We start from the raw sequence: 25,929 nt of genomic DNA, 5'->3' as shown, positions 1-25,929 counted from the left end.
TTTTTTTTTTTTTGACCGTGCCACATGGCGTGCGCGGCCCCTGCAGTGGAATCGCGGAGTCTTAACCACTGGACTGCCAGGGAAGTCCCTACCACAATTTTTTAAAAATCACTATAAGGGGACTTCCCTGGTGGCGCAGTGGGTAAGACTCCACACTCCCAATGCAGGGGGTCCGGGTTCAATCCCTGGTCAAGGAACTAGATCCCACATGCGTGCCGCAACTAAGGAGCCGGTGAGCCACAAATAAGGGGCCCGCCTACTGCAACTAAAACCCAGCACAACCAAATAAATAAATATTAAAAAAAAAAGAACCTATGTCTATACCCACAAAGCCATACTCCCTCTCTCTCAATTATAAATTCACTTTGCCTCAAGTTACTTTTTAAATAAACTAACTCTTTTAAAATCCTCTATAATTTTTCATCAAGTTAAACCAAGGAACATGAGTCAATCCGCCATCAACTCTGACAGTCCCTGGTTATATGGAACTTTCTTACTTTCCCACTAGATCAAAGTGTTTAAAGCAAAGGAGTAGTGCCAGAGACAGGCATGGGATATGAACACAAGGACTGCAGAAACAAAGAGGAAAAAACAAAAAACAAAAACAGGGAAACTGCATCGTTGAGCATTCCAGTAAAGGAAAGACAAGAAAGAGGGAAAATGATACAGGAAGAAAGAGGTAAGAATGGAAAATGAAGAATATTAAGATAATACCTTCAGGGCTTCCCTGGTGGCGCAGTGGTTGAGAGTCTGCCTGCCAATGCAGGGGACATGGGTTCGAGCCCTGGTCTGGGAAGATCCCACATGCCGCGGAGCAACTAGGCCCGTGAGCCAGAACTACTGAGCCTGCGCATCTGAAGCCTGTGCTCCGCAACAAGAGAGGCCACGATGGTGAGAGGCCTGCGCACCGCGATGAAGAGTGGCCCCCGCTCGCCGCAACTGGAGAAAGCCCTCGCACGGAAACGAAGACCCAACACAGCCATAAATAATAAATAAATAAATAATAATTTTTTAAAAAAGATAATACCTTCAGCACTTCTGATGTATCCACATGATTTTTTCCGTAATTTTCCCATAATTTTTAATACATCCTCTAAAATACTAATCCTTAATTTTACTCTCCCAGGCAGGTAGCCTCAGCTACACTTTGTTTAACCAAATTTTATTCTTCATATTGCTATGCTGCCATTTAAGCCCCTTGATTACAAGGAAACTCAACTCTACAATTATAATGAATAACTGATTAATTGTATTTCCTACTTTCTTTCAGTTAGTAACAATGAATAAGCTTAACCCAAATAAATGTAGACAACTTTTGAAGAAAAATGGTACCAATGACCTTTGGTAAACTGCTATTAATAAAATTCATGGTATTTATCTTTCAGGTAGATTACCTCATGCATTTCGGGAAAAGTGAAATACCATTCTCAAAGGGTGTTACTTCTCAAACAACTCTTCAAAAAATGCTTTCCCTTAGACATACATAAAAATTACTTATCAACGTCTGTTTAAGCCAGTGATTAAGACAAGTTCATGTTAATTATACCACAGCAGTTATATGAAGAGGATTGCAATATTTTAAAAATTCATGTTTTCAATGAAGAAAGAAACAATGGTAGAACTGAATTAGGTAGAATGCAATGCAAATAGCTACACACCAGTAATAACAGAAAAGGTTAAGTGTTTTATTTACTGCTCCTTTAGATAATAACAACCTGGAGCGGGGACCTTGTCTTTTATATTTTATGTTTTGGAACACACCATTGATCTATGTATCATCAAAAAAATGATAGAAGAGAGACTTCCCTGGTAGCGCAGGGGTTAAGAATCCACCTGCCAATGCAGGGGACACGGGTTCGATCCCTGGTCCAGGATCGCATGCCGCAGAACAACTAAGCCCGCGTGCCACAACGACTGAAACCACGCGCGCCCTAGAGCCCGCACGCCGCAACTGAGCCCGCCTACTGCAACTACTGAAGCTCACGCACCTAGAGCCCGTGCCCCACAAGAGAAGCCACCGCAATGAGAAGCTGCGCACCACAACGAAGACCCAACGCAGCCAAAAAATAAATAAAAATTTTTAAATGATAGATTACCGTAAACTAATCCCACTCCTACCTGATTTGAGATTACTTACTTTCCTCAGAAAGAAATCCATTACACCAAAAAAACTAAAAATCATTCTCACCAAGTCTTGTGCCCCAAGAAAAAGAAGCCCAAAGCCTACATTTTAATGACAAAGTCTTTGTAGCCATTTTCTTAAAAGTTAGCCAAATCATTGGTGCATGGAACTGGCAGGAGGGAGGAGTTACGGAGCTCCAGCAGCTCTGCCTGCCCCGGCCTGGCCCAGCCTACCTCAGGTCCAAACTCAGGTCCTATCTTTAGGCTTTGGTGAGGATAGGATGCTACAGGCATCACTTGAAAGAGATAAATGCCTGTGCCATGAAAAAATTAATAAATGAATAAGAGGGGAAAAAAAGCCAAGATTAGATTTCTAATTGTATTCTGTACTCAAATCCATGGCTCCTTTTTAAACTGGAGACCTATTAAACTTTAATTTTGTAACCAACGCTAAGAAAAATTCTTAACTCTCAGTTTTCCAAGCAATCTACAGTAAGCAGTACGAATTACTTTTGGTTCTTTAAGATCTCATTTTAAAGTAATGAAGAGCAAGCATCTAGAATAAACTTCCCTCACAACTTAACTTCCTACCGCGGTGAACAGCTCGCAAAGCGTCGGTCCAGGGAGCAGCAGCAGCAGCACCTGGGAACCAGTTAGAATCGCAGATTCTCCGGCCCCACCCCAGACCTGCAGAATCAGAATGTCTGGGGCGGGACCCAGCTATTGTGTTTTAACAAGCCCTCCAGGGGAGGATGACGCTTGCTCGGGTTTTCAGAACCACTGGCTTAGGGGTTAAGAGTCATACAGCCCAGGTTCAAATCTTGGATTCAAGGTTTACTTGCTGGGTAACCAAGAGGTAATTACCCAGCTTCTCTAGCCTTGTTCCTCATCTATAGGAACGGGGTTTTATGAATATTAAATAAGAAAAACATACCTTAAGTGCTTAAGAGCGATGCCAGGCATGTAAACATTATTCAAGCGTTAGCTGTCGCTACTAATATAAACAAAGCACTTTGACGGCTGTAGACTGGAAGGGGGTGAAAGACAAAGACGGAAAAGGCTTAATCCTTACCGCTCCAGGAGTTTAATACCTAGTGTCTAGGTCAGACACGTGTATACAGAGCATAACCAAACCCACTCCAAGAGGAAATAAAGACGCCAGCCTAGGAGGGGCAAACAAGTTGACTGTATGAAGAGGCAACAAATTCTGACCCAACGTTATAAGATATGGCTTTAAAGAAGTAATTGCATGTGACCAAGAAAGAGTTCCACAGCCTCAAGCGAAGAAAAAGTTATTCCAGCCTACAGGTGTGAGCCAAGATCCCAAGAAGCGGGAGAAGCTAAAGTGCAAGGCAGTAGACTACAGTGGCTGGAAAACGGACAAAACAAAAATATGTAGTAGGAAATAAAATCGGATATCCCAAATCCTAGGGCTTAGCGGGGAGGGGTGAGGGGGGAACACCCGGCCTCCTCAGGGCACTCTACGGCACTCTCATTTGCAAACTAACTTCCCCTTTTGTTTCCTGAACACCCGGAGACCACTTTTATGCAGTGGCCCATCAAGCCATTGTCTGCAGCAAAGTTGAATGCAGGAAGGTGAGAAGTCTGCCCGGAGCCCCGCATTCCGAGGAGTGAGCACCACACCAACAGGGCCCAACATCTGAACATTCTCAGACGCAAATGAGCGCAAAACCGTAACATTAAATACAAAAAAGAAACTCACTATTAAAAGGCAAAACTTGGATAAGCACAAGTAGCGGGGAAAGAGAGCAGTTTTTTGTCTTCTTCCCCGAACCCCCGACCGGGTGCTGGCAGAATCCAGACGGCTTATTTTCACAGCCTGCAGGCTGAGGTTTTCCTTCCGGTCATTGTGTTTATTTCCCCAAAAGAGCAGGCCCCGCGGGGCAGGCGCGCCGGCCGGGCCGGGGACAAAGCCCACTCCGGGCTCCACCTGGGCGCGGGTAGGGGCGGGCAGGGGCAGCGGCGAGGAGGGGCGGCGCTCCGGGGCCCGCCCGCCGGCCCGCAGTTACCAGGCAGCGCGGCACCGCCCCCGCCGCCCGCCGGCCAATCCGGCGCGTCTGCTGCCCGGGCGCACGAGCCCCGGAGACACCAGGCCGAGCGCGACCCCACGGCTCGGGCCTGGCACCGCGCGCGCACCCGCATCGCCGGAGCCGGCCAATCAGCGGCCGGGCATGCGCAGCCCGCAGGCTCGCTCGCGCGCGGGCCTCACGCGTGAGGGGCCCCCCCACGCCGCGCCGGCGCGCGCGCCCCTCCCCCACGCAGCCAGGCGCGCGCGTGCAACTGTCGTCCCCCGCGACCGCGTCTGCTCCTGCCCCACCCCCAACGCCGGCGGGCCGGGGTTGGGGGGGGGGGCCTGTGGCACCCAACACGGCCGCCGACGGTCCCCGGACCCCTGTCAGTGCAGGCCCCGGAGGGAGCGAGTCTCAAATAAAGACCGTGCTAGCGATGGCAACCGGGGCGGGGGACCGGAGATGAGGCGACAGGGACTCACCCGAGTGCAGCCGCCTCCAGGCAGCGCCGGGGCTGGGGGTGCTGAAGGGAAGCGAGTGTGGGCCGCGCGCGAACTGCGGCTGCGGCGGAGCACCCTCGGGCTGAGGCTGGCTGGCGAGCGGGCAGGAGGTGAGAGGGCGAGGGGCCCGAGCGTCTCGGCCGAGCTCCTGTCACCGCCGCATGGCCGCCCCGGCAGGGCCTCGCTCAGCGCCTAGATCCGCTCACAGGGGACCGAGGGATAGGCCGGGGTAACCGCAGCAGGCGGGCAGCCACGGCTAGAGAGCGCGTGCGGGAAAGCGGGGGGGCGATCGGCGGCCCCTTTCCTCTGCTCTCCGAGCTTCTCTCTCACCCTCCTCCTCTTTTTTTTTTTTTTTTTTTTTTTTTTGTTCCTCGAAGGCGCGCTGCGCGTGCGCACCCGCAACACCGCCCAGCGGGAGTTGTAGTCTCTGATTCGTCCCCACCAACGCGATGGCGGGGGCACTGGACTACGACTCCCAGGAAGCCTCGCGCCGACAAGCCCAGAGCCCGAGGACGCGGCGAGCGCGGCGCCCGGCCCTCTCGGGCAAGGACTGTCAATGGAGGCGCGGGTGGTGGGAGCGAGGAACATGGCTGCACCTGGGGCCTGCGCTGCTGCTCGGGTGGGGGAGGGGAGCCGGGGCGCAGGGATGAAAATCCAGGCCGGGCGAGCTCCAGCCTGCTCCCTGCCGCTCTGCAGCCGGCCTCAGCCACGGTCCAAGGCTCGCACTCACTCTTGCACCCGAGATTCCCTGCAAATTGAGAGGTCGGACCACTGCAAAGGCCGGAGAGTCCCAGGACGGCCTGCCGCCTTCCATGCTCCGCCAAGGGACTTCCTCCGCCCTGCACCACCCTCCGGAACACAAAGAACTCCTGTTAGTTTTGAAAGCTTGCCTCAAAAGCGGCCAAAAGAGACTGTTGCCCCAACTTTGGATGGGTGAGGGAAGGGCACCCTTCTGTTTTTATTCACCCTTCAACCCCCAGGCTTTGCTCACTTTCACTCAACATTTAGAAAGTTAAAGTGGAAAAGCCATGGAGGGGAGCAGAAAACGTGGTTTGCAGCCCGTTTTGTTCTGTCAACCGCTAGGCAATTTTACTCAAGCCCCTCCCCCCGATAATTTTTTGCATCTCAACTTTCATTAGCTCGTGAATTTCGAAAATGGTGAGACGTTACTGTTCACCCAAGTTAGAAGTTCAAAAAACTCGAGCGCAGAGATTTTAGATGTTTATGTAAAGAACAAAATCGAGTGATTTTGTGATGTTTCTCCCCACCGGAGATTCGGGCCCCGCCGGCCATCCTCCCCCTCCCCCTCCTCCTCGGTAGGTGGCGACCACGGCGCTTTTTCCAGCCTTTGTCGCTCGCAAGAAAACTTTCCGAGCAGCTAGTCTTTTGATGTAGGTCCAAAACCTTTCCTTTGAATTTGGGTTCACAGATTGGCGTTCCCCATCTTCTTTCTTCCGTCGACCGCACCCATAATGCCTCGTCTAGAATGTCCATGTTGGATTTCTTTAAAATAGATGGAGAATTTAAAGGTCCCTGCGAAGCAATCTGATTACAGAAGACTTCCACATTTTCCCCATTTCCCTTGCAATCTTTTACAGTCATTTTGTCTTCACCTAAATCGATTAGAACTCTCCTTTGTCAAGTCTCTCCGCAGCGTTTAGTTTTTCATAAGGACAATTTTTGCCCTCATATTTCTTAACATTTTGGAATATTTAATTAAATTCCGTCTTCCCAATACCAAGTACACCTGACATATTTAGGAACAAACATTAACTCTTGAGAAGCCTACAACTCAGCTGCTAAGAGCAGCCAGCCTACGAGCTGCAAACCCATCAGCTGCTGTGAGCATCAGTGAGTACGTTTTATAGAGGGACTGGAGTCCTGAACCGTTTCTTGGGAAGACTGGGAGGTTGAGGACAGGGAAGGCAGGATGCACTGGGTGTGGTGGAGCCATGGAGTAGCATTGGAAGGGTGTCACAAAGTGAGTTAGTAAAGCGAAAGTTCACTTAGTCGAGATTACCCTTGCCATTGACTTATTTAGGAGATAGTCCCTTCCCTTTTTATGAATTGCACAGCTCAGTGTGAAATTTTGCTGCTGCTTCATGAACAACTCCAGCTTCCTTGGAGGTTGAAGCGGTTCCTAAAACTATCAAATCCTAACGCAGGTCCTAAAACTTTAGCTGGCTTTGAATTGCCTCTGGACAGAAAGCTGGCCCTTTGGGGACAATGAATGTGTGGAACGGTATGTGGTGTGAACAGCGTGTAGAGAGCAAGCTTTTTCCCAGTGTACGGCTGTTGGCAGGTGTAACCCTCAAATTCATGGCTCACAGTCATAAATCTCATGCATTTTCAGTTCTCCCTAAGGCCTGGCTTACCACCTTGGCTGCTAGTGATATGCTTGTTGCTGTTTGTTAGCCAGTTTCTCTCTCACATCATTGGTCCAGATGCTATGTCAATGGTGACCAGAGTTACAAGCCACTTGGATACCAGCTCAGTACAGCCAGTTGTTTTTCCAGCACAGGATTGCACTGCTGTTTTTTGGGTTGAGCAAGAAATGAAAAACAAAAAAAAACAAAAAAACATTGATTTGTATTTAGGGATGATTTCGTGTGGAATCCTTTGTTTAAATCACACTCAACTTTGTTTAGAATCACATTCAACATAACAAGATGTGTGTACCAAGACCGAGATTGCAGGAAGAGAAGATTCCCAGCTCTTGGCTCCTAATCACTTGAGACATGAGTACACAGAGGCCAACAGTTGGCAGAATCTTGCAGGTTATTTCAAATTATTTTAAATATTTCTCTCTTTTTAATGTTTAACTTAGTGGATGCAGTCCTGCAGGTGAGTGTCCAAATAACATGACACTCCATTCTACTGCATACAGTAACCCCTCCTTATGCCTGGGGGATACATTCCAAGACCCCTAAGTGGATGCCTGAAACCAAAGATAATACTGAACCCTCCATATACTATGTTTTTTCCTATATGCCTATATGTACATACCTATGATAAAGTTTAATTTATAAATTAGGCACAGTAAGAGATTAATAATAACATAAATAGGGACTTCCCTGGTGGTCCAGTGGCTAAGACTCCGTGCTCCCAATTCAGGGTGCCCTGGTCAGGGAACTAGATCCGCATGCCACAACCAAGATCTTGCATGCCACAACTAAGAGCCGGCGAAGCCAAATGAATAAATAAATAAATATTTAAAAAATAAAAAGATCATGTCCTAGAAATTTCCAATGAGAGAAAGTATTCATTAAAAAATAACAGAATAATTATAACGATATATATTGCAATAAAAGTTATGTGAATGTGGTTTCTCTCAAAATATCTTATTAGGACTTCCCTGGCGGTCCAGTGGTTAGGACTCCATGTTTCCAATGCAGGGGGGCGCTGGTTCGACCCCTGTTTGAGGAGCTAGGATCCCACATGCTGCGCGGCGAGGCCAAAAAATAAAATTTAAAAAAAATTCAAAATGTCTTATTATACTGTACTTACCCTTCTTGTGATGATGTGAGATGCCAGGTAGCACCAGAGTTAATCTGTCCTTCCGTGTTTTATGCCCTGGTGCCTCCTCTGCACTTTTATGAATGTAGGTTCTATTGGGCATCTTCTTCCAGAAGAGCCCAGTTTCATCACAATTGAAGACTTGCTTTGGATAATATTCTCTGTCCTTAATCAGCTTCTTCAACTCTGCTGGAAGTGTGGCAGCAGCTTCTTCCTTAGCAGACACAGCCTTTCCAGTAATTTTTATATTTTTCAGTCCAAACCTATTCCTGAATCTGTGTAACCATCCCTTACTCGCAGTAAATGGCTTGGTGTCACCCGTTTCTGGGGATCCCTGGCTGAAGTCTTCGTACAGGCTCAGTGCTTTCTGGCGCAACACATTGCTGTCAATGGGAACACGTTTTCTGTTCATGTCTTCCACCCACAAATTTAATGCCTCTTCCATCTTAACTATGCACTTATCACGCACTGTGGCTGTAACTTTTGCAGTTTGAGGCGCTACAGCAAAACTAGCACGGATTTCTTTTTCCTTCTTCACAATTTCACGGATAGAAGATTCGTTCTTACCGTAGATTTTAGCAACCTCAGCATACGATTTTTTTTCTTTCCTTACTAAGTCGAGAACTTTCACTTTTTCAATTAAAGGAAGCACTTTACGGCTTCTCTTTGGCATATCCGAACTGCCAGCATCACTGCTCTTGCGCTTTGGGGCCATTATTAAGTAAAATAAGGGTTACTTGAGCACAAGCACTGCAATACCTGGCAGTTGATCTGATAACCCAGGCAGCTACTAAGTGACTACCGGGCAGGATACGCTGGACAAAGGGATGATTCACGGCCCAGGCAGGACGGAGCGGGCGGGCGTGAAATTTAAAACTTATGAATTGTTTATTTCTGGAATTTTCCATCTGCAGTCAGCCCTCCGTATCCGCGGGTTCTGCATCTGCGGATTCAGCAAACCATGGATGGAAAATATTCTAAAACAAACAAACAAAAAAATGCCAGAAACTTTCAAAAAGCAAAACTTGAATTTGCTGGCTGGGTGCCCGGCAACTATTTACATAGCATTTACATTGGTTTACAACTATTTACATAGCAGTTACATTGTATTAGGTATTATAAATTCAGAGATGATTAAAAGTACACGGGAGGATGTGTGTAGGTTGTATGCTAATACTACAGCCATTTTATATAAGGGACTTGAGCATCTGCAGATTTTGGCATCTGGGGAGTGTTGGGGGGGGGGCGGGGCGGTCCCGGAACCAATCCCCCTTCGAGACCAAGGGACGGCTGTAATATTTTCCAAATGCCTGTAACTGAAACCGTGGAAAGTGAAACCGCAGATAAGGGGGTCTACTGTACTGTGGGAGACAAAAGCCAAGTCAGAAGGGCCACAGCCAGGATAGATAAGGATCTAAACCAAGTGTGAGCTCTTCCACCAACTTAAATGCATCTTCATACAGTCTCTGAGCACTTACAGACTTGGTTATTGCTTTTAAATAACAAGTGATGTGGCAATGTTTGAATGTCTTCACTAGTCCTGAAAAATAATCACCTTCTTCTTGGATTTTTAATACTGGTATCAGGAGTCTGCTTTCTCCATTATCATGGGACCCACCCCCATAGGAAACCCCTATCAGCTACCTATGCTGACAGAACCACACTTAACACCACTTGGTCAAGGTCACTGTGGTTGAGATTATTTAGTGGGGTTTTTTAGGTTTTTTTTCGGGGGGGAGGGCAGGTTATGCTGTGATCTTAGTTTCCCAACCAGAGATCGAACCCGTACCAACAGTGAGAGCACCGAGTCCTAACCACTGGACCGCCAAGGAATTCCCTAGTGTTAAAAAGATGCTCTTTGGAATCCAAACTGAATAATTAATCTTTTTGTGACCCTGTCGTATATTTTAGGTTGCTCAAAACCGTAACTCTAGCGAAAGCTGAGACACTCTTTTTTTATTAATTTTTTTAAAAATTTACTTATTTATTTTGGCTGTACCAAGTCTTAGTTGAGGCATGCGGGATCTAGTTCCCCGACCAGGGATTGAACCCGGGCCCTGTGCGTTGCGAGAGTGAGTCTTACCCACTGAACCACCAGGGAAGGCCCCAAGCTGAGACACTCTTGACACACCCTTTTTTCAAAGTACACCAGTCTTTTGATGAACACTAAACAGAGGTCTTTTTTTTTCCCCATGACTCTGCTTCATGCAGGACCCAAATATCTGGGTCCAATTTCTTGGTTTTTCTTTACAGTATATACATAGTACAGTATATAGAGAGAATGGGATGTAACATATCTATCATGTGTAAAATAACAGTTTGATCTTTTAGATCTGGGATCCCAGTTAGGAATTGCATGCCTAGTCCAGATCACATGGGTAGGGCCAAAATGACATCTGGAGCTTCTGCATGGGTGTCTGCCCTGTAACAGATAACTCCTTTGTTATTACAAGGATGCTTTTTTAACTGCTTATAAAACACTCTTTTTGAGCAGTTTTTTGTTTGGACAATTTGAATATTTCGAATCCTGAATAAATTACCTTTTAGAGAACTCTTCCAAAGGTGGGAAAAAAAAACTAAATCCAAGTTATAATTTATTCATAATAATTAATAATGTAGATGTAACCTAAATAGACCTTCTAGCTCTTGCTATGCCTTTTTGTGCAAACATCTGCCCTATGCAGTAAATCTAATATTCATGTAACATCAATTGAAATAAACAGTTTTATTTGTTGTTTTAACAGGATTTAAATGAACGTATCTTCTATTTAGTATTTTGTTACTATTGCTGTAATTGTTGTGTAAGTTCATTTTTAAAACATAAAAATCTCTATAGTATTTTCTCTGTCTCCCTCAGGGATTTGGGGAAATCAGGCAATATGTAAATGAAAATACTTTATAAACTCTTAGTTAAGTGTTCTATAAATATTAAATGGTATAACTTAGCATTCAAAACAGTATTTTAAAATATCTTATGAACAAAATGTTCATGTTTCTTTTCTAACTAAAGAATTTTAAAAATGCTTTTTGTTCTAAGATTTAAGAAAATATATTTACAGATACTAACACTTATCATTGGATTCAGGTGGACTTGTTATCATATCTGACTGATCAAGTGATGCAACTAATAAAATAACTGGCATTATATGCAACACATCCTTTCAGAATATATCTCTGCCAAGATTATTATACTCAGAAACCTTTGAGTAAAAAATCGAATCAAGGAAAGTTATTTCCAAACAAAATGCATAATCGATAGCCGTGCAATGTGTCATTCCTAAAATCAAGAAAAGGATAATCTGGCCTTAATTCTGAAAACAAATAGCCCCATTCTTTCCCTTTATTTATTTTAATATTTATTTATTTATTCGGCTGCGTCTGGTCTTAGTTGCGGCACTCAGGATTTTCCTTGCGGCATGAGGACTCTTAGTTGCAGCGTTCGGGATCTAGTTCCCTGACCAGGGATCAAATCCGGCCCCCTGCATTGGGATCGAGGAGTCTTAGCCACTGGACCACCACAGAAGTCCCTCTTTCCCTTTTCTATTTTTGTTTCTAATATCAACTTAATGTCCAGGTGCTTGATTATTATCTTTGCATTTATCAAGCCTTTACTCTTTTTCTGGTGAATCAAAGCAACCTTTTTAACCCCCTCCTGGCCCTGTGTTTGTTATAATTAAGGTAAATACATTGGGAAAGTTTTCATCTAAGAATAAAGGGAAATTTTGAACAACGGATTAGAGGGGAAAAAAAAGAAGCCAAAAATAACGATGCTGTTCAAATGTGAAGTTAGCCCATCATCAAGTAGTCAAGTACTACTTTAAATTGTTTTCCCAGCAGTGGGAAGGTATGCTAACCATCTTGTCTCTTCCCCCTGAATCTAAGGAGAGGGGTTGGGCAGGCTCTGTGTTGTACCTGGGGCCTTTGACTTCATTCATTCCAGCAAACTATGTGGTCCAATCCCCAGTGAACTCAGATTAACCCCAAAGTGAGCAACAGGAAAGAGGCTGAGCACCGATTAAATTCTGGAAAGCCCGAGAGACTGCTTCTGTCCTCCAGAAATGTATAATAAAGGCTAACATTTATCGAGCATTCCCTCCATGCCACTTGCTTTGCTCAGCACTTAGTAGATTATCTCACTGCACTGACAGCTACCCCCCGTGGTAGGTGCTTAGAACCTCCTCATATGCTAAAAAGGCTCTGAAAGGTTAAGTTCCTTGGCCAATGATACACAGATGGCAAAATCCAGATTCTCATCTAAATCAGCCTGTGTCCAAGTCTGAATTTTTAACTATCGTTGTCTATTTATTTGTAGGCTACAGTCGTCTCATCCAGGTTGATGTGACACATGAATCAAATACAAGGTACACTCCGGTAAACACCATGAGATAGTACAAGATGGGTGGAGATAAAGCAGGCAATTTTAAATGGAGGAGGCAGCATTTGCAATAACTATTAAAGGATATATGGAATTTTAAAAATAATAATAACATGGATTTTTTTTTAAAGGGGGAGGAACTCTCTTAGCCTTCTGTGAAATGAAATTCATATTTTATGGCAAGACAAGAAAAATTTAAACATAAAAATTCTTCTCTGCCCTTTGGCCTCCTCTCTCCCCCCATCATGCATTGTGTATTTGCATTATGCATCGACCAGACCTCCCCCATCCTCAGGAATACCTGCTCAACCATAAACAACAACATTCTCCCCACATGGACAAGACAACTCCTTAAAAGATAACATTCCTGAGGGATGGGCTGGGAGTTTGGTTTAGCAGATGCAAACTATTATATAGAGAATGGATAAACAACAAGGTCCTACTGTATAGCACAGGGAACTATATTCAATATCCTGTGATAAACCATAATGGAAAACAATATGAAAAAGAATGTGTATATATGTATAATGGAATCACTTTGCTGTACAGCAGAAATTAACACATTATAAATCAAATATACTTCAATAATAATAACATAACTTAAAAAAATACATTATTTGATGTACAGCCCTCCGCCTCAAAAAACTTATATAACTGTGCCTTGACTTCTAACAGGCAGAACAGTTCTCAGAGCTTTCTGAGATGATCTTCCCAGGTTATAATCCTCAAATACGGCTTGAATAAAATTTTCCATTTCCTTCTTAGATTGACTGGTTAATTTTTCATTGACACTTCTAATACTTCTCATCAAAGTCATCCTGGTGGTGGGGGCATGGAAGCCTATAGTGGTGTATACACATTGCTTAAAAATGTATAGAGATGAGAACATACTATGAGTATTCTTCTAATCAATTCCTTAATGATGGACCTTTAGGTTGTTTCTCATATTGGCATGTTTTTAAAGCAAATTCTTGGCAGCAAAATTATCACGTAAAAGGATCTGTGCACGCTCCTATGTTCATTGCAGCACTATTCACAGTAGCTCAGATGTGGAAACAACCTAAACTTGTCATCCACAGATAAATGGATAAAAAAAAAAAAATGTGATCCATATATATATATAATACTATTCAGCCTTAAAAAAGAAGGAAATTCTGCAGTATGGAACAACATGGATGAACCTTGAGAACATTATGCTAACTGAAATAAGCCAGTCACAGAAAGACAAATACAGCATGATTTCACGAATATGAGGTATCTAAAATAGACACTCATAGACTCAAAGAGTAGAATGGTGGTTGTCAGGGGTTGAGGAAAAGGGGAAATGGGAGTTATTAATCAACAGGCATGAAGTTTGTTAAGCAAGATGAATAGGTTCTAGAAATCTGCTGTACAATACTGTACCTGTAGTCAACAATGATGTACACTTAAAACTTTGTCAAGACCACAGATCTCATGTCAAGTGTTCTAACCACAATAAAAATTTTGAATGACTTTTTATTTTATTTTTTTAAATTTATTTATTTGGTTGCACCATGTCTTGGTTGCGGCTGGCGGGATCCTTAGTTGTGGCATGTGAACTCTTAGTTGCGACATGCATGTGGGATCTAGTTCCCTGACCAGGGATCGAACCCAGGCCCTCTGCATTAGGAGCGTGGAGTCTTAACCACTGCACCACCAGGGAAGTCCCTGACTTCTTGAATGTTAAAAAAATACAAACCTGTGCACCTAAAACTTTGATACACATTGCCAGTTTGCCCTCCAAAAAGATAGCACCACTATACATACAAGGTGTGAAAATGCCCATTTCCTCCACACCTGCCCAATTTTGGTGGAAAGTAACTTTTTATTTTAGTGGTCCTAATGTACACATTGTGAACGAAGTTGGGCATCTTTTCATATTTTTATTAGCCATTTACATTATGTTTTTGCAAACTAATCATGTGCATTTTCCCAATTAGGTCTTTGCTCTTTTTTCCCCCCCCTTATTTTCTTATATGAGTGCTGTTTATTTATTTATTTTTAATTGACGTATAGCTGATGTACAATGCAGTGTTAGTTTCAGGTATACAGCAAAGTGATTCAGATATAGATATAGGTATGTATATATAATATATATTCTTTTTCAGATTCTTTTCCCTTATAGGTTATTACAAAATATTGAGTATAGTTCCCTGTGCTATACAGCAGGTCCTTGTTGATTATCTATTTTATATATAGTAGTTTCTATCTGCTAATCCCAAACTCCTAATTTATCGCTCCCCACTCCTTAAGTGGTTTTTAAATGAAAGAAATTCTCCTTTTGTTTAAAGCGTTACAAGTATTTCCCCAGATTGTCTTTGTGACATTTTTTGTGTGTTGCTGTCATACTGAAGTTTCATTTTTACATGGTCAAAGTTAGCCATTTTTTTCTCCATGTCATCAGTGTTATAAATCAACGGTAAGAAAAGCCTCCCCCACACCAAGATAGGGGTGTGTGTGTGTGAGAGAGAGAGATGTGTACATACACACACATATTCTCCCCACAGCAATATTTCTATATTTCTCTGGCTCTTTCATCTTTTCCTTCCTTTGCTTGGCCTGTCTGGGGCTTTCCATTTCATGGTCTCTTTTAAGCCTCTCCCTCTGGGTCCCGCGGGTCCAGGTGGGCTGCGTTGGCGCCTGGAGTCATCCTTTCCCGCGCGCCCCTCTCGGCAGCGTGGGGCCGCCTCCAGGGTTCCAGAGACCCCGCAGGCTCGTCACTTCCCTTGCAGCCCCGGGCCATCATTTTCCAGGCACAGCGGAAGTCGACCTTCCCTTCCCTTCCGTTCCCTTCCGCTCGCACCACTGGCTTATCGCTTCAACGGTGGTCCCGAGCACGCTGGCTCTGAGCATCCCTGCAAATCCCAGAAGCACGTGGCCGAAGGAAAGTCTCGTTAGGGTACTTAGGTCCTGGGTGAGGAAGTGGGAGAAAGGGCCAAAGATACCGCTGAATCCTGCCGCAATCTTTCTCGGGCACCTGCCAAGCAACGGGGAAATCCCCATCTAGGGAGGGCTTTCCCTCTCCATATAGTTTGCAGACAGAACATAAACAGCTTAGAACAAAAGCCTCTTTGGTCCGTCGGACATTTCTGTTTCTCATTATAAACTGTGAATAGGTAAATGGGTATTTTGGTTTTATAGTTTCGTCTTCGGGAGCTTGCTTAGCACGGGTTAGCTTCCGCCATCCTCGTCTGAGTCCTGTTCAGCCAGACGGCTTCGTTACCTAAGTGGTGAAAAGGGTTTCCCTTTAACACGCCCTTTTGATCTTTACAAGTAAGTTGAAGAGACAGTCTCAGTTTGGTACGGATTTTGGTTTTGTTTTATTGCAGTAAAATATGTATAACATAAAATTTACCATTTTAAGTGTAAAATTCAATGGTATTACATGCATTCACAATGTTGTGTAACCATCATCACTGTTTCCAGAACTTTCGTCATCACCCAAAAAACTGTATCGATTAAGCAATACCCCCCACTCTCTTCTCTCCCCCCTCTCCTGGTAACCTCTATTCTACCTTGTGTCTCTGAATTTGCCTATTTTAGATACCTCATAAAACTGGAATCATACAACATTTGTCCTTTTGTTACTGGTTTATTTCATTTAGCATGTTTTTAAGATTACATGCTGTTGTACGCATCAGAAATTCATTCGCTTTTATGGCTGAATGATATTCCATTGTAGGTATACACCATGTTTGCTTTACCTCTTCATCAGTTGGATCATTTCCACCCGTTGGCTATTGTGAATAACGCTGCTATGACCATTCATGTACAAGTATCTGTTTGAGTCCCTGTTTTCACTTATTTTAGATATAGACCTAGAAGTGGACTTGTTGGGCCTTACAGTAATAATATGTTTAACTTTTTTAAAAAATTTATTTATTTATTTATTTTTGGCTGCATTGGGTCTTCGTTGCTGCGTGCAGGCTTTCTCTAGTTGCGGCAAGCGGGGACTATTCTTCCTTGCGGTGCCCAGCCTTCTCATTGCAGTGGCTTCTCTTTGTTGCAGAGCACAGGCTCTAGGTGCGTGTGCTTCAGTAGTTGTGGCACTCGGGCTTAGTTGCTCCTCGGCATGTGGGATCTTCCCGGACCAGGGCTCAAACCCGTGTTCCCTGCATTGGCAGGTGGATTCTTAACCAGTGCACCACCAGGGAAGTCCCTTTTCTTGCCTATTGATCAGGCTAACGTTTCTGGTACTACATCGCATAGAAGTGGCGAAAGTTAACATCCTAGTTTTGTTCCTGATCTCAGGGGAAAAGTTTTCAGCCTTTCATCTTTGAGTATGATGTTTGCTGTGGGTTTTTCATATATGGCCTTTATCATGCTCAGGAAGTTTTCTTCTATTCCTTGTTTGTTGCATGTTTTTATTATGAAAGGGTGTTGGATTTTGTCAAATTATTTTTCTGCATCAATTGAGATAATCGTGTAGTTTTTTCCCCTTCTTTCTGTTGATGCTGTGTGTTACATTGATTGATATTTGTATGTTGAACTAACCTTACATACAGGGATATAGGGATATATCCCACTTGGTCATAGAATATAATCCTTTTTTTTTTTTTTAATTTGTACACGTTATACAGCTTGCGGGATCCTAGTTCCCTGACCAGGGACTGAACCCGGGCCCTCAGCAGTGAAAGCGTGGAGTTCTAACCACTGGACCACCAGATAATTCCCTATATTCCTTTTAATATGCTGCTGAATTCAGTTTGGCAGTATTTTGTTGCAAATTTTTGCATCTGTGTGTACCCATAAGGGACATTGTCCAGTAGTTTTCTTTTCTTGCAGTGTCTTTGTCTGGCTTTGGTATCAGGGTAATGCTGATCACATAGGGTAAGAGGTGTTCTCACCTCTCCAGTACCTTGGACAAGTTTGAGAAAGATTAGTGTCAATTATTCTTTAAATGTTTGGTAGAATTCACCAGTTAAGCCATCCAGTCCTGAGATTTTCTTTGTTGACAGGTTTCTGATTTCTGGTTTAATCTTTTTCCTTGTTAAAGGTCTGTTGAGATTTTTTCTTTTTGAGTCAGTTTTGGTAGCTTGTGTGTTTTTAGAAACTTGTGCATTTCATCTAGATTATCCAACTTGTTGGCATATAATTGTTCACAGTATTCTCTTCTCTTATAACTCTTTTTATTTCTGTAGAGTTGATAGTAACGTCTCTAGTTTCATTTCTGATTTTCGTAATTTAAGTCCTCTCTTTTTTCTTAGTCAGTCTGGCTAAGATTTGTCAATTTTGTTGAACTTTTCAAAGAACCAACTGTTGGTTTCATTGATTTTCTCTATTGTTTTTCTGTTCTCTATTTTGTTTAACTCCACTCAATTCTTTAATATTTCCTTCCTTCTATTAGCCTTAGGTTTAGTTTGCTGTTCTTTTTCTAGTCCCCTGAATTGTACAGTTAGGTTATAGACATTTTTCTTCTTCTTTAGTATGGATATTTACAGTTATAAATTTTCCTCTTAGCACTGTTTTCACTGCATCGTATTAGTTTTATTTATTTATTTTTTAAATTTATTTATTTATTTATCTTTTTATTTTTGGCTGCACTGGGTCTTTGTTGCTGTGCACAGGCTTTCTCTAGTTGCAGCGAGCGGGGGCTACTCTTCGTTGCGGTGCACGGGCTTCTTATTGTGGTGGCTTCTCTTATTGCAGAGCACGGGCTCTAGGCATGTGGGCTTCAGTAGTTGTGGCACGCAGGCTCATTAGTTGTGGCTCACGGGCTTAGTTGCTCCGTGGCATGTAGGATCTTCCCAGACCAGGGCCCGAACCCATGTCCCTTGCATTGGCAGGCGGATTCTTAACCACTGCACCACCAGGGAAGTCCTGCATCCTGTTAGTTTTAGTATATGTTTTATTTTCATTCATCTCAAAGTATTTTCTAATTTCCCTTATGATTTCTTCTTTGACTCATTAGCTGTTTAAGAACATGTTGTGTAATAGCCACATATTTGTGAATTTTCCAATTTTCCTACTGTAATTGATTTCTAATTTCACCCCATTGGGACCAGGAAAGATACTTTGCATGATTTCAATCTTTTCAACTTTATTAAGACTTGTGGTCTATTCTCAAGAATGATTCATGTTTACTTGAGAAAAATTGTTGTTGAATGAAGTGTTACTTATATCTATTAGGTCTAATTGGTTTGTATTATTGTTCAAGTCCTCTGTTTCCTTATTGATCTTCTATCTGGTTGTTCTATCAGTTATTAAAAGTCAGGTATTGGAGTCTCCTATTGTAGAACAGTCTTTCTCTCTTCAGTTCTGCCAATTTTTGCTTCATGTATTTTCGGGCTCTGTAAGTATATGTTAAATCCCTTTAGTGAAATTTTCATTTCAGTTGTTGTGTTTTTTCCATTACAGAGTTTGATTGGTTCTTTTTGATAATTTCTATCTTTTATTGATATTCTCATTTTGCTTATACATTATTTCCCTGATTGCTTTTAGTTCTCTGTCCATAGTTTCCTTTAGCTTGTTGGGCATATTTAAAATAGTGATTTAATATCTTAACTAGTAATTCCAGTGTCTTTGCTTCTTCAGGGATGATTTCTGTCAAATTCTTTTCTTCCTATGAATGGGTCATACTTTCCTGTTTCTTTACATGCTTTGTAATTTTTTGCTGAGAACTGGGCGTTCTAAGTATTATAATGTGGTAGCTCTAGAAAATCTGATTCTCTCAGTCCTCAGGGATTGCTGATTTTGCTTGTTGAGGACTGGGACTGTCTGTGTCTTTTCCAAACTGTTTTCATAAGATGTATTTATTGTATGTGGTCACTGAAGTTTATATTCCATTATCTCTGCAGTCAACCAGTGACCTAGGGACTTCCCTGGTGGTCCAGTGGTTAAGAATCTGCCTTCCAATGCAGGGGATGCGTGTTTGATCCCTGGTCGGGGAACTAAGATCCCACATGCCGCGGGGCAACTAAGCCCGCACACCGCAACTACTGAGCCCGCCCACCACAACTAGAGAGAGAAGCCCACACGCCACAATGAAGAGCCCATGCACTGCAACAAAAGATCCCGCATGCCACAATAGGATCCCGTGTGCCGCAACTAAGACCCAACACAGCCAAAAATAAATAAGTAAGTAAATAAATAAATAATTTTAAAAAGAAGGCAAAAGGAGTAAAAGCATTTATATCCACAATAAGTAGTTAAGGGATACACACACGCACACACACACAAAACCAGTGACCTAGAAAGAGTCCCACCTCCCCCCCACCCCACAAAAAAATGTTCTGGTCCCTTAAATCTTCCAATAAGTACTGCCAGGGAACCTGCAGTAGCCCAAGGGGGGCAAAACCAAGGCAAGTGTCTGCACTAGTCCCTTAGGGAACCATCAGACCAGCCAAAATGCACAACCCCAAAGATCCCCACTACCTACCCTGGCACAAGTCCAGCTGCTCCAGGAACATAGGCTGCTATCCCTACCTACAGTCATGGTGGGACTGAGGAATCGGCAATAGTAGCTGGTTTGTGCACACCAGTTGTGAAAAATCAGCGCCTCTCCCTCATCAAGCACTCTCCTGGTTGTTATAAGTGTTTGATCAGGTTCCAGAGGCTGGAAATAGTGGATTACAGTCATTCTTGCCAGCTCAAAGTTTGCTTCAATGGAGGAGGGACTAATCCCCAGAGCTTCCTACTCCACCATCTCGTGTGACACTGGAATGGACTTTTTTTTTTTTGGTCATAAGAATTTATTTTTTATGTTTTTCCCAGCTTTATTGAGATATACATGACATATAATATTGTGTAAGCTTAAGGTATACAACGTGATGATTTGATCTATATATATATTGTGAGGTGATCACCATAATAAGGTCACTTAACACATTCATCAGCTCACATAGTTACCTTTGTGTGTATGCTAAGAATAGAATGGAATTTTAAAAAATCAACTTAAATATGTTCATTTTAAAAGTACAGTTCTTTGAGTTTTGACAAATATGTAATGACTGTTGTCATCAAAGTAGAGTCCATTTGTAGCCCCTTCCTATTCAATCCTCAACCAGCCCTAGGCCACCATGGGTCCTACCACCATAGATTAGATTTGTCACTCCTGACTTTTCATATAAATGGAGTCATACTATATGCAATCTTTTGTATCTGTCTTCTTTTTTTTTTTTATAACATCTTTATTGGAGTATAATTGCTTTACAGTGGTGTGTTAGTTTCTGCTTTATAACAAAGTGAATCAGCTGTACGTATGTATACATATATCCCCATATCTCCTCCCTCTTGCATCTCCCTCCCACCCTCCTTATCCCACCCCTCTAGGTGGTCACAAAGCACTGAGCTGATCTCCCTGTGCTATGCGGCTGCTTCCCACTAGCTAGCTATTTCACATTTGGTAGTATATATAAGTCCATGCCACTCTCTCACTTTGTCTCAGCTTATCTGTCTTCTATCACCCAGCACAGTGTTTTTGATACTCAATTGCATTGTTTCCTGTGTTGGTAGTTTTTGGTCATTTGTCTTTTTATTTCGTTTTGTTTTCTTACTGAGTAGTATTCTATTGTACAGATATGCCACAATTTGTTTATCCCAGCACTTGGTGTTTTTTTTTTTGGCCGCGCAACAGGACATATGGGGATCTTAGTTCCCGGACCAGGGATTGAACCCGCGCCCCCTGCATTGGGAGTGTGGAGTCTTAACCATTGCACGGCCAGAGAAATCTGTATCCAATCACTTGTTGATGAATATTTGGGTTGCTTCCATTTGGGGGATATAAAGCTGCTATGAATATTTTTATATGAATATCTCCATTTTTCTTGGGTAAATACCTAGAAGTGGAATTGCAGGGTCTTATGGTTAGTAATTTTATAAGAAACTGACAAATTGTGTTCCAAAGTGGGTACACTATTTTATATTCTCACCTTTCCCCACTGAATTACCTCGGTACCCTGGTCAAAAATCAACTGTCCATATGTGTGTAGTCTATTTCTGGACTCTCTGTTCTATTCCAATGATCTGTGTGTCTATAGTGATTTTCTTCCATTTGAGGTAGTGATATAAAGATTTCTTACTAAATATATAAATGTACTTAAACTTTTATGCACAACAATGTTCATTGCAGCATTATTTACAGTATCCAAGATATGGAAGCAACCTGTGTCCATGGATACATGAATGGATAAAGAAGATGTTGTACACATATAAAATGGAATATTACTCAGTCATTAAAAAAAATGAAATCTTGCCATCTGCAACAACATGGATGGATCAGGAAGGTATTATGCTAAAGGAAATAGGTCGGAGAAAGACAAGTACCATGTGATCTCACATATATGTGGAATCTAAAAAACAAAGGAAAGAAAATGAAAATGTATATCGTAGATACTGAGAACAAAGAAAATGTATCTCATAGATACAGAGAACGAAGGAATGGTTGCCAGAGAGGAGGGGAGTCGGGGGGAGCAAAAGAGGTGAAAGGGATTAAAAGGTATAAACCACCTCCAGGGACTTCCCTGGCAGTCCAGTGGTTAGGACTCTGTGCTTCCACTGCAGGGGGGCCTGGGATTGACCCTTGCTGGGGAACTAAAATCCTGCATGCTGCATGGCATGGCAAAAAACAAAAACAAAAAGACAAACAAACAGAAAAAATACTCCACTTATACAATAAATAAGCCAATAAGCCATGGGCATGTAATGTGTAGTGTAAGTAATGTGGTCAATAATATTGTAATAATTTTGTATGGACACAGATGGTTACTACACTTTTAGTGGTGATCATTTCCTAATGTATGCAAATGTCAAATCACTATGTAGTATACCTGAAACTAACATAATGTTGTACATCAACTATATTTCAATTTTTTAAAAAGTACTTAAAATTTTAAGTCTTTATATATGTAAATTTATATAACTATTATGTTATCATATTTATGTCATTTAATAAATATTTAGATTATATTATAAATATTCTTAATATTTTATATGAATACTTATATATAATATTTATATATAAATCTGTGCAATTGGTACGAAGATATTGCAAAAATTATAAATATTGAACACAAATACCTGAAAAGTTTTAGGACAAAAACATTCCCTAAATAGTATTAGTTAATTCTCAAAGTATCTTCCTTTGGTGACCTATCCCAGTGGTTATTTGGTTTTTTTCAAGTAATACTCTGCGTCATTGTAAAAACTTCTACCAACTTTTGCAAAGTCCAAATGACGCTTGCTTCAAAAAATTTTCTGTAGCTGGGGACATATGTTTTTGAATAAGTAGATTTACCTTAGCATTATTCATAACAGCAGAAAAGTAAAAAACATGTAAATGCTCAGTAATAGAGCACTAGATAAAATGATGTTGGTGCATCTATACATTATGAGATAAAATGCCTCAGGATTTTATCCAGGATTCTGGGGACTTCCCTGGTGGTGCAGTGGTTAAGAATCTGCCTGCCAATGCAGGGGACACGGGTTCGAACCATGGTCTGGGAAGATCCCACATGTCGTGGAGCAACTAAGCCCGTGTGCCACAACTTCTGAGCCTGTGCGCCACAACTACTGAAGCCTGCGTGCCTAGAGCCCATGCTCCGCAACAAGAGAAGCCACCACAATGAGAAGCCTGTGCACCACAATGAAGAGTAGCCCCCACTCGCTGCAACTAAAAAGAAAGCCCACGCGCAGCAACGAAGACCCAACGCAGCCAAAAATAAATAAATTAATTAATTAATTAATTTTTAAAAATTCTAAAAAAAAAACCAAACAGGATTCTGAAACAATAATGACATGGAAAATCCTCACACCATATCTTGGGCAACTAAAAGCAGGCTATAAATATGATATGTCATTTTTATTAAGATATACACACAAAAAAATAAGATTGGAAGAAATATACCAAAATGTGTGGAGGTACTATGGTTGAGTTTTGTTTCTGTTTGTTTGTTTTTTGGCCCTGCCACGTGGCTTGAGGGATCTTAGTTCCCCAACCAGGGATTGAACCCAGGCCACGGCAGTGAAAGCACTGAGTCCTAACCACTGGACCACCAGGGAACTCCTGGTTGAGTGTTTTTTAAATAGTCATTTATATGTATGAATCTTCTAATTTTTCTACAATAAGAATGTTTTATTTATAATTGGAAAAACATGGTAAAGGCCTTGGTGAGCTCTCTATTGATATGTGATTTCTCCCTTCTTTGGAATTTTATAGCTTTCTATAAATCTCTTAGGACACATACCACATTCTAGCTTGCATTATAACTATCTGTATACCTCTCTTATCTTACTTTTTCGATTCTGATTTCTTGAAAACAAAGATCTCATCTCATTCATTTTTTGATCCCAGTCCTGGCACAGTGCAAATGCCTGTCACATGTCAGATACCTGACAAAATAAATGTGAATCAGCCAGTTGCTGCCAATCAGGAACATAGGTCTCTTGTCACCGAATTTTCTGATTAAGAGAAACCAGACAATTTGAATTTTGGTGGAACTCCATTGATTTTTTAGTCATATAAATATTCAGAGTTAAAAGGGAAAAAATTTAAATAAATACAAGAGGAAGGAGTTTTCAAATGAGCATCATTGGTATTGGAATAGTGCTAGCTGCTTAGCTTACAGAATTGGCTGGTGTGGGGTCTCTGGAACCTGAAAATGTCCCTGGGCTTCATTTACCAAAGTGGCATTCTCATGTGTGTTCACCTTGTCAAACTTAGCACCTAAGCATCGCTTACTAAACAACAAAACAAGAAATCAGGAGGTGTGCTAAGTCGGAAATGAACTATGGGGAACATTTTATTTCTGTACATCATGTACCTTTTAAAAGGTATTTATTTCTTTATGAAACAATAATGTATGGAATATTACTCAGCCATAAAAAAGAATGAAATTATGCCATTTGCAGCAACATGGATGGACCTAGAGATTGTCATACTGAGTGAAGTAAATCAGACAAAGACAAATATCATATGATATCGCTCACATGTGGAATCAAAAAAAAAGGGTACAAATGAACTTATCTACAAAACAGAAATAGAGTTACAGATGTAGAAAACAAACTTATGGTTACCAGGGGGTAAGGGAGGGGAGGGTTAAATTAGAAGAATGGGATTGACATATACCCACTACTATATATGAAATAGATAATTAATAAGGACCTACTGTATACCTCAGGGAACTCTACTCAATACTCTGTAATGGCCTACATGGGAAAAGAATCTAAAAAAGAGTGGATATATGTATATGTATAACTGATTCACTTTGCTGTACACCTGAAACTAACACAACATTGTAAATCAACTATACTCCAATAAAAATTTTTTTAAAAAGTAAGAACACATTGAAGCCATCAAAAAAGAAAGAAAAAAGGAACAGTCATACTGGGCAAAATCCTGAGAAATCAATCCATTAAGATAGATATGGGTAATCTTATAGATTATCTTAGAACAAAGGTCCAAAATGTTGACTAAATTAAATGAAACTGTTAATTCAATGAAGTAGAATTAAAAACTCAAAACAAATTTTACCTTATTGTCACTACTTCCTGGTTTACAGAAGATAAAGGGCAATTGGAGGAAAACCCCTCATTTTATCTAGAAAAGGTGCTGAAATTTGGTTTCAACACATTTTTCATTTTTGTTGACATATGCCATGCATACAGACAGGAGCACAAATGTTGAATAGCTTTATAAACTTTCACAGTGAGCACACCTGTGTAATCAGAACTCAGATCAAGAAATAGCACAGTGACAGCATCCCAGGAGGCCCCCTGGACCCCCTTCATAGTTACTACCCCCCAGTGAGAACCACAGCCCTTACTTCCTTTCCTACAGATCCATTTTTCCTCTTTTTGAGGAATCATGACATGTATATACTCTTTTGTATTCTTTTTCCTCCCTCAATATTATGAGATTCACCCATGTTGTTCTAAGTAGCAATACTTTGGTTTCATCATATCTTGATGATAGGTTTAATTTTTATAAAAACATAAAGTAAAATATAGGCACTAATTTCTAAATTGCATTGTTCTCGGTGGGACCATGTAGTAAAATATTTAGCACAAATTTATCTGTTCCACCAACCAATTGGAAAGCAGGTGAAAACAAGTAACACCCGGCCCCAAATCAGAGGTTAACTTTGTTTTCAAGTAAAGTGAAATGATCTCTGAGCTATTTCCTGACATATTGCAGACAGACATAGGAAATGAAAGTTTTGTTTTGTTTTTTTTTTTAGAAATCTGACTAGGAAAGTTCACTCTCTCAAAATCAAGTTTCAGCAAATGAAATGGACAAAACTTATAACAAATATCTGGACATTTAGTCCATTTCAGCGCTGTTCAAGGCACCAGAAAAGCCATTAAGTTTATAAATGGACAGGGAAAGTTATGTTTGGTCCCTTACATGTGTGATGGCCACATACTCCAA

General features: G+C 41.7%; 1 protein-coding gene across 1 annotated transcript in view; it reads right to left on the bottom strand.

Moving 5' to 3' along the window:
- Positions 1-25,929, bottom strand: part of GTF2I (general transcription factor IIi) — a 145,803-nt gene that overhangs the window by 93,220 nt on the left and 26,654 nt on the right. The window contains exon 2 of the mRNA XM_057528417.1: positions 8,159-9,144. Within this exon, the coding sequence (XP_057384400.1) occupies positions 8,159-8,882 (724 nt within the window). The 5' untranslated portion in view covers positions 8,883-9,144. The remainder of the gene's footprint in view (positions 1-8,158; positions 9,145-25,929) is intronic.

This window comes from Balaenoptera acutorostrata, chromosome 15 (assembly GCF_949987535.1).
Source record: "Balaenoptera acutorostrata chromosome 15, mBalAcu1.1, whole genome shotgun sequence".
NCBI lineage: Eukaryota > Metazoa > Chordata > Mammalia > Artiodactyla > Balaenopteridae > Balaenoptera > Balaenoptera acutorostrata.
Note: the sequence above shows the minus strand (reverse complement) of the source record. Positions and strands in the feature narration are given on the sequence as shown.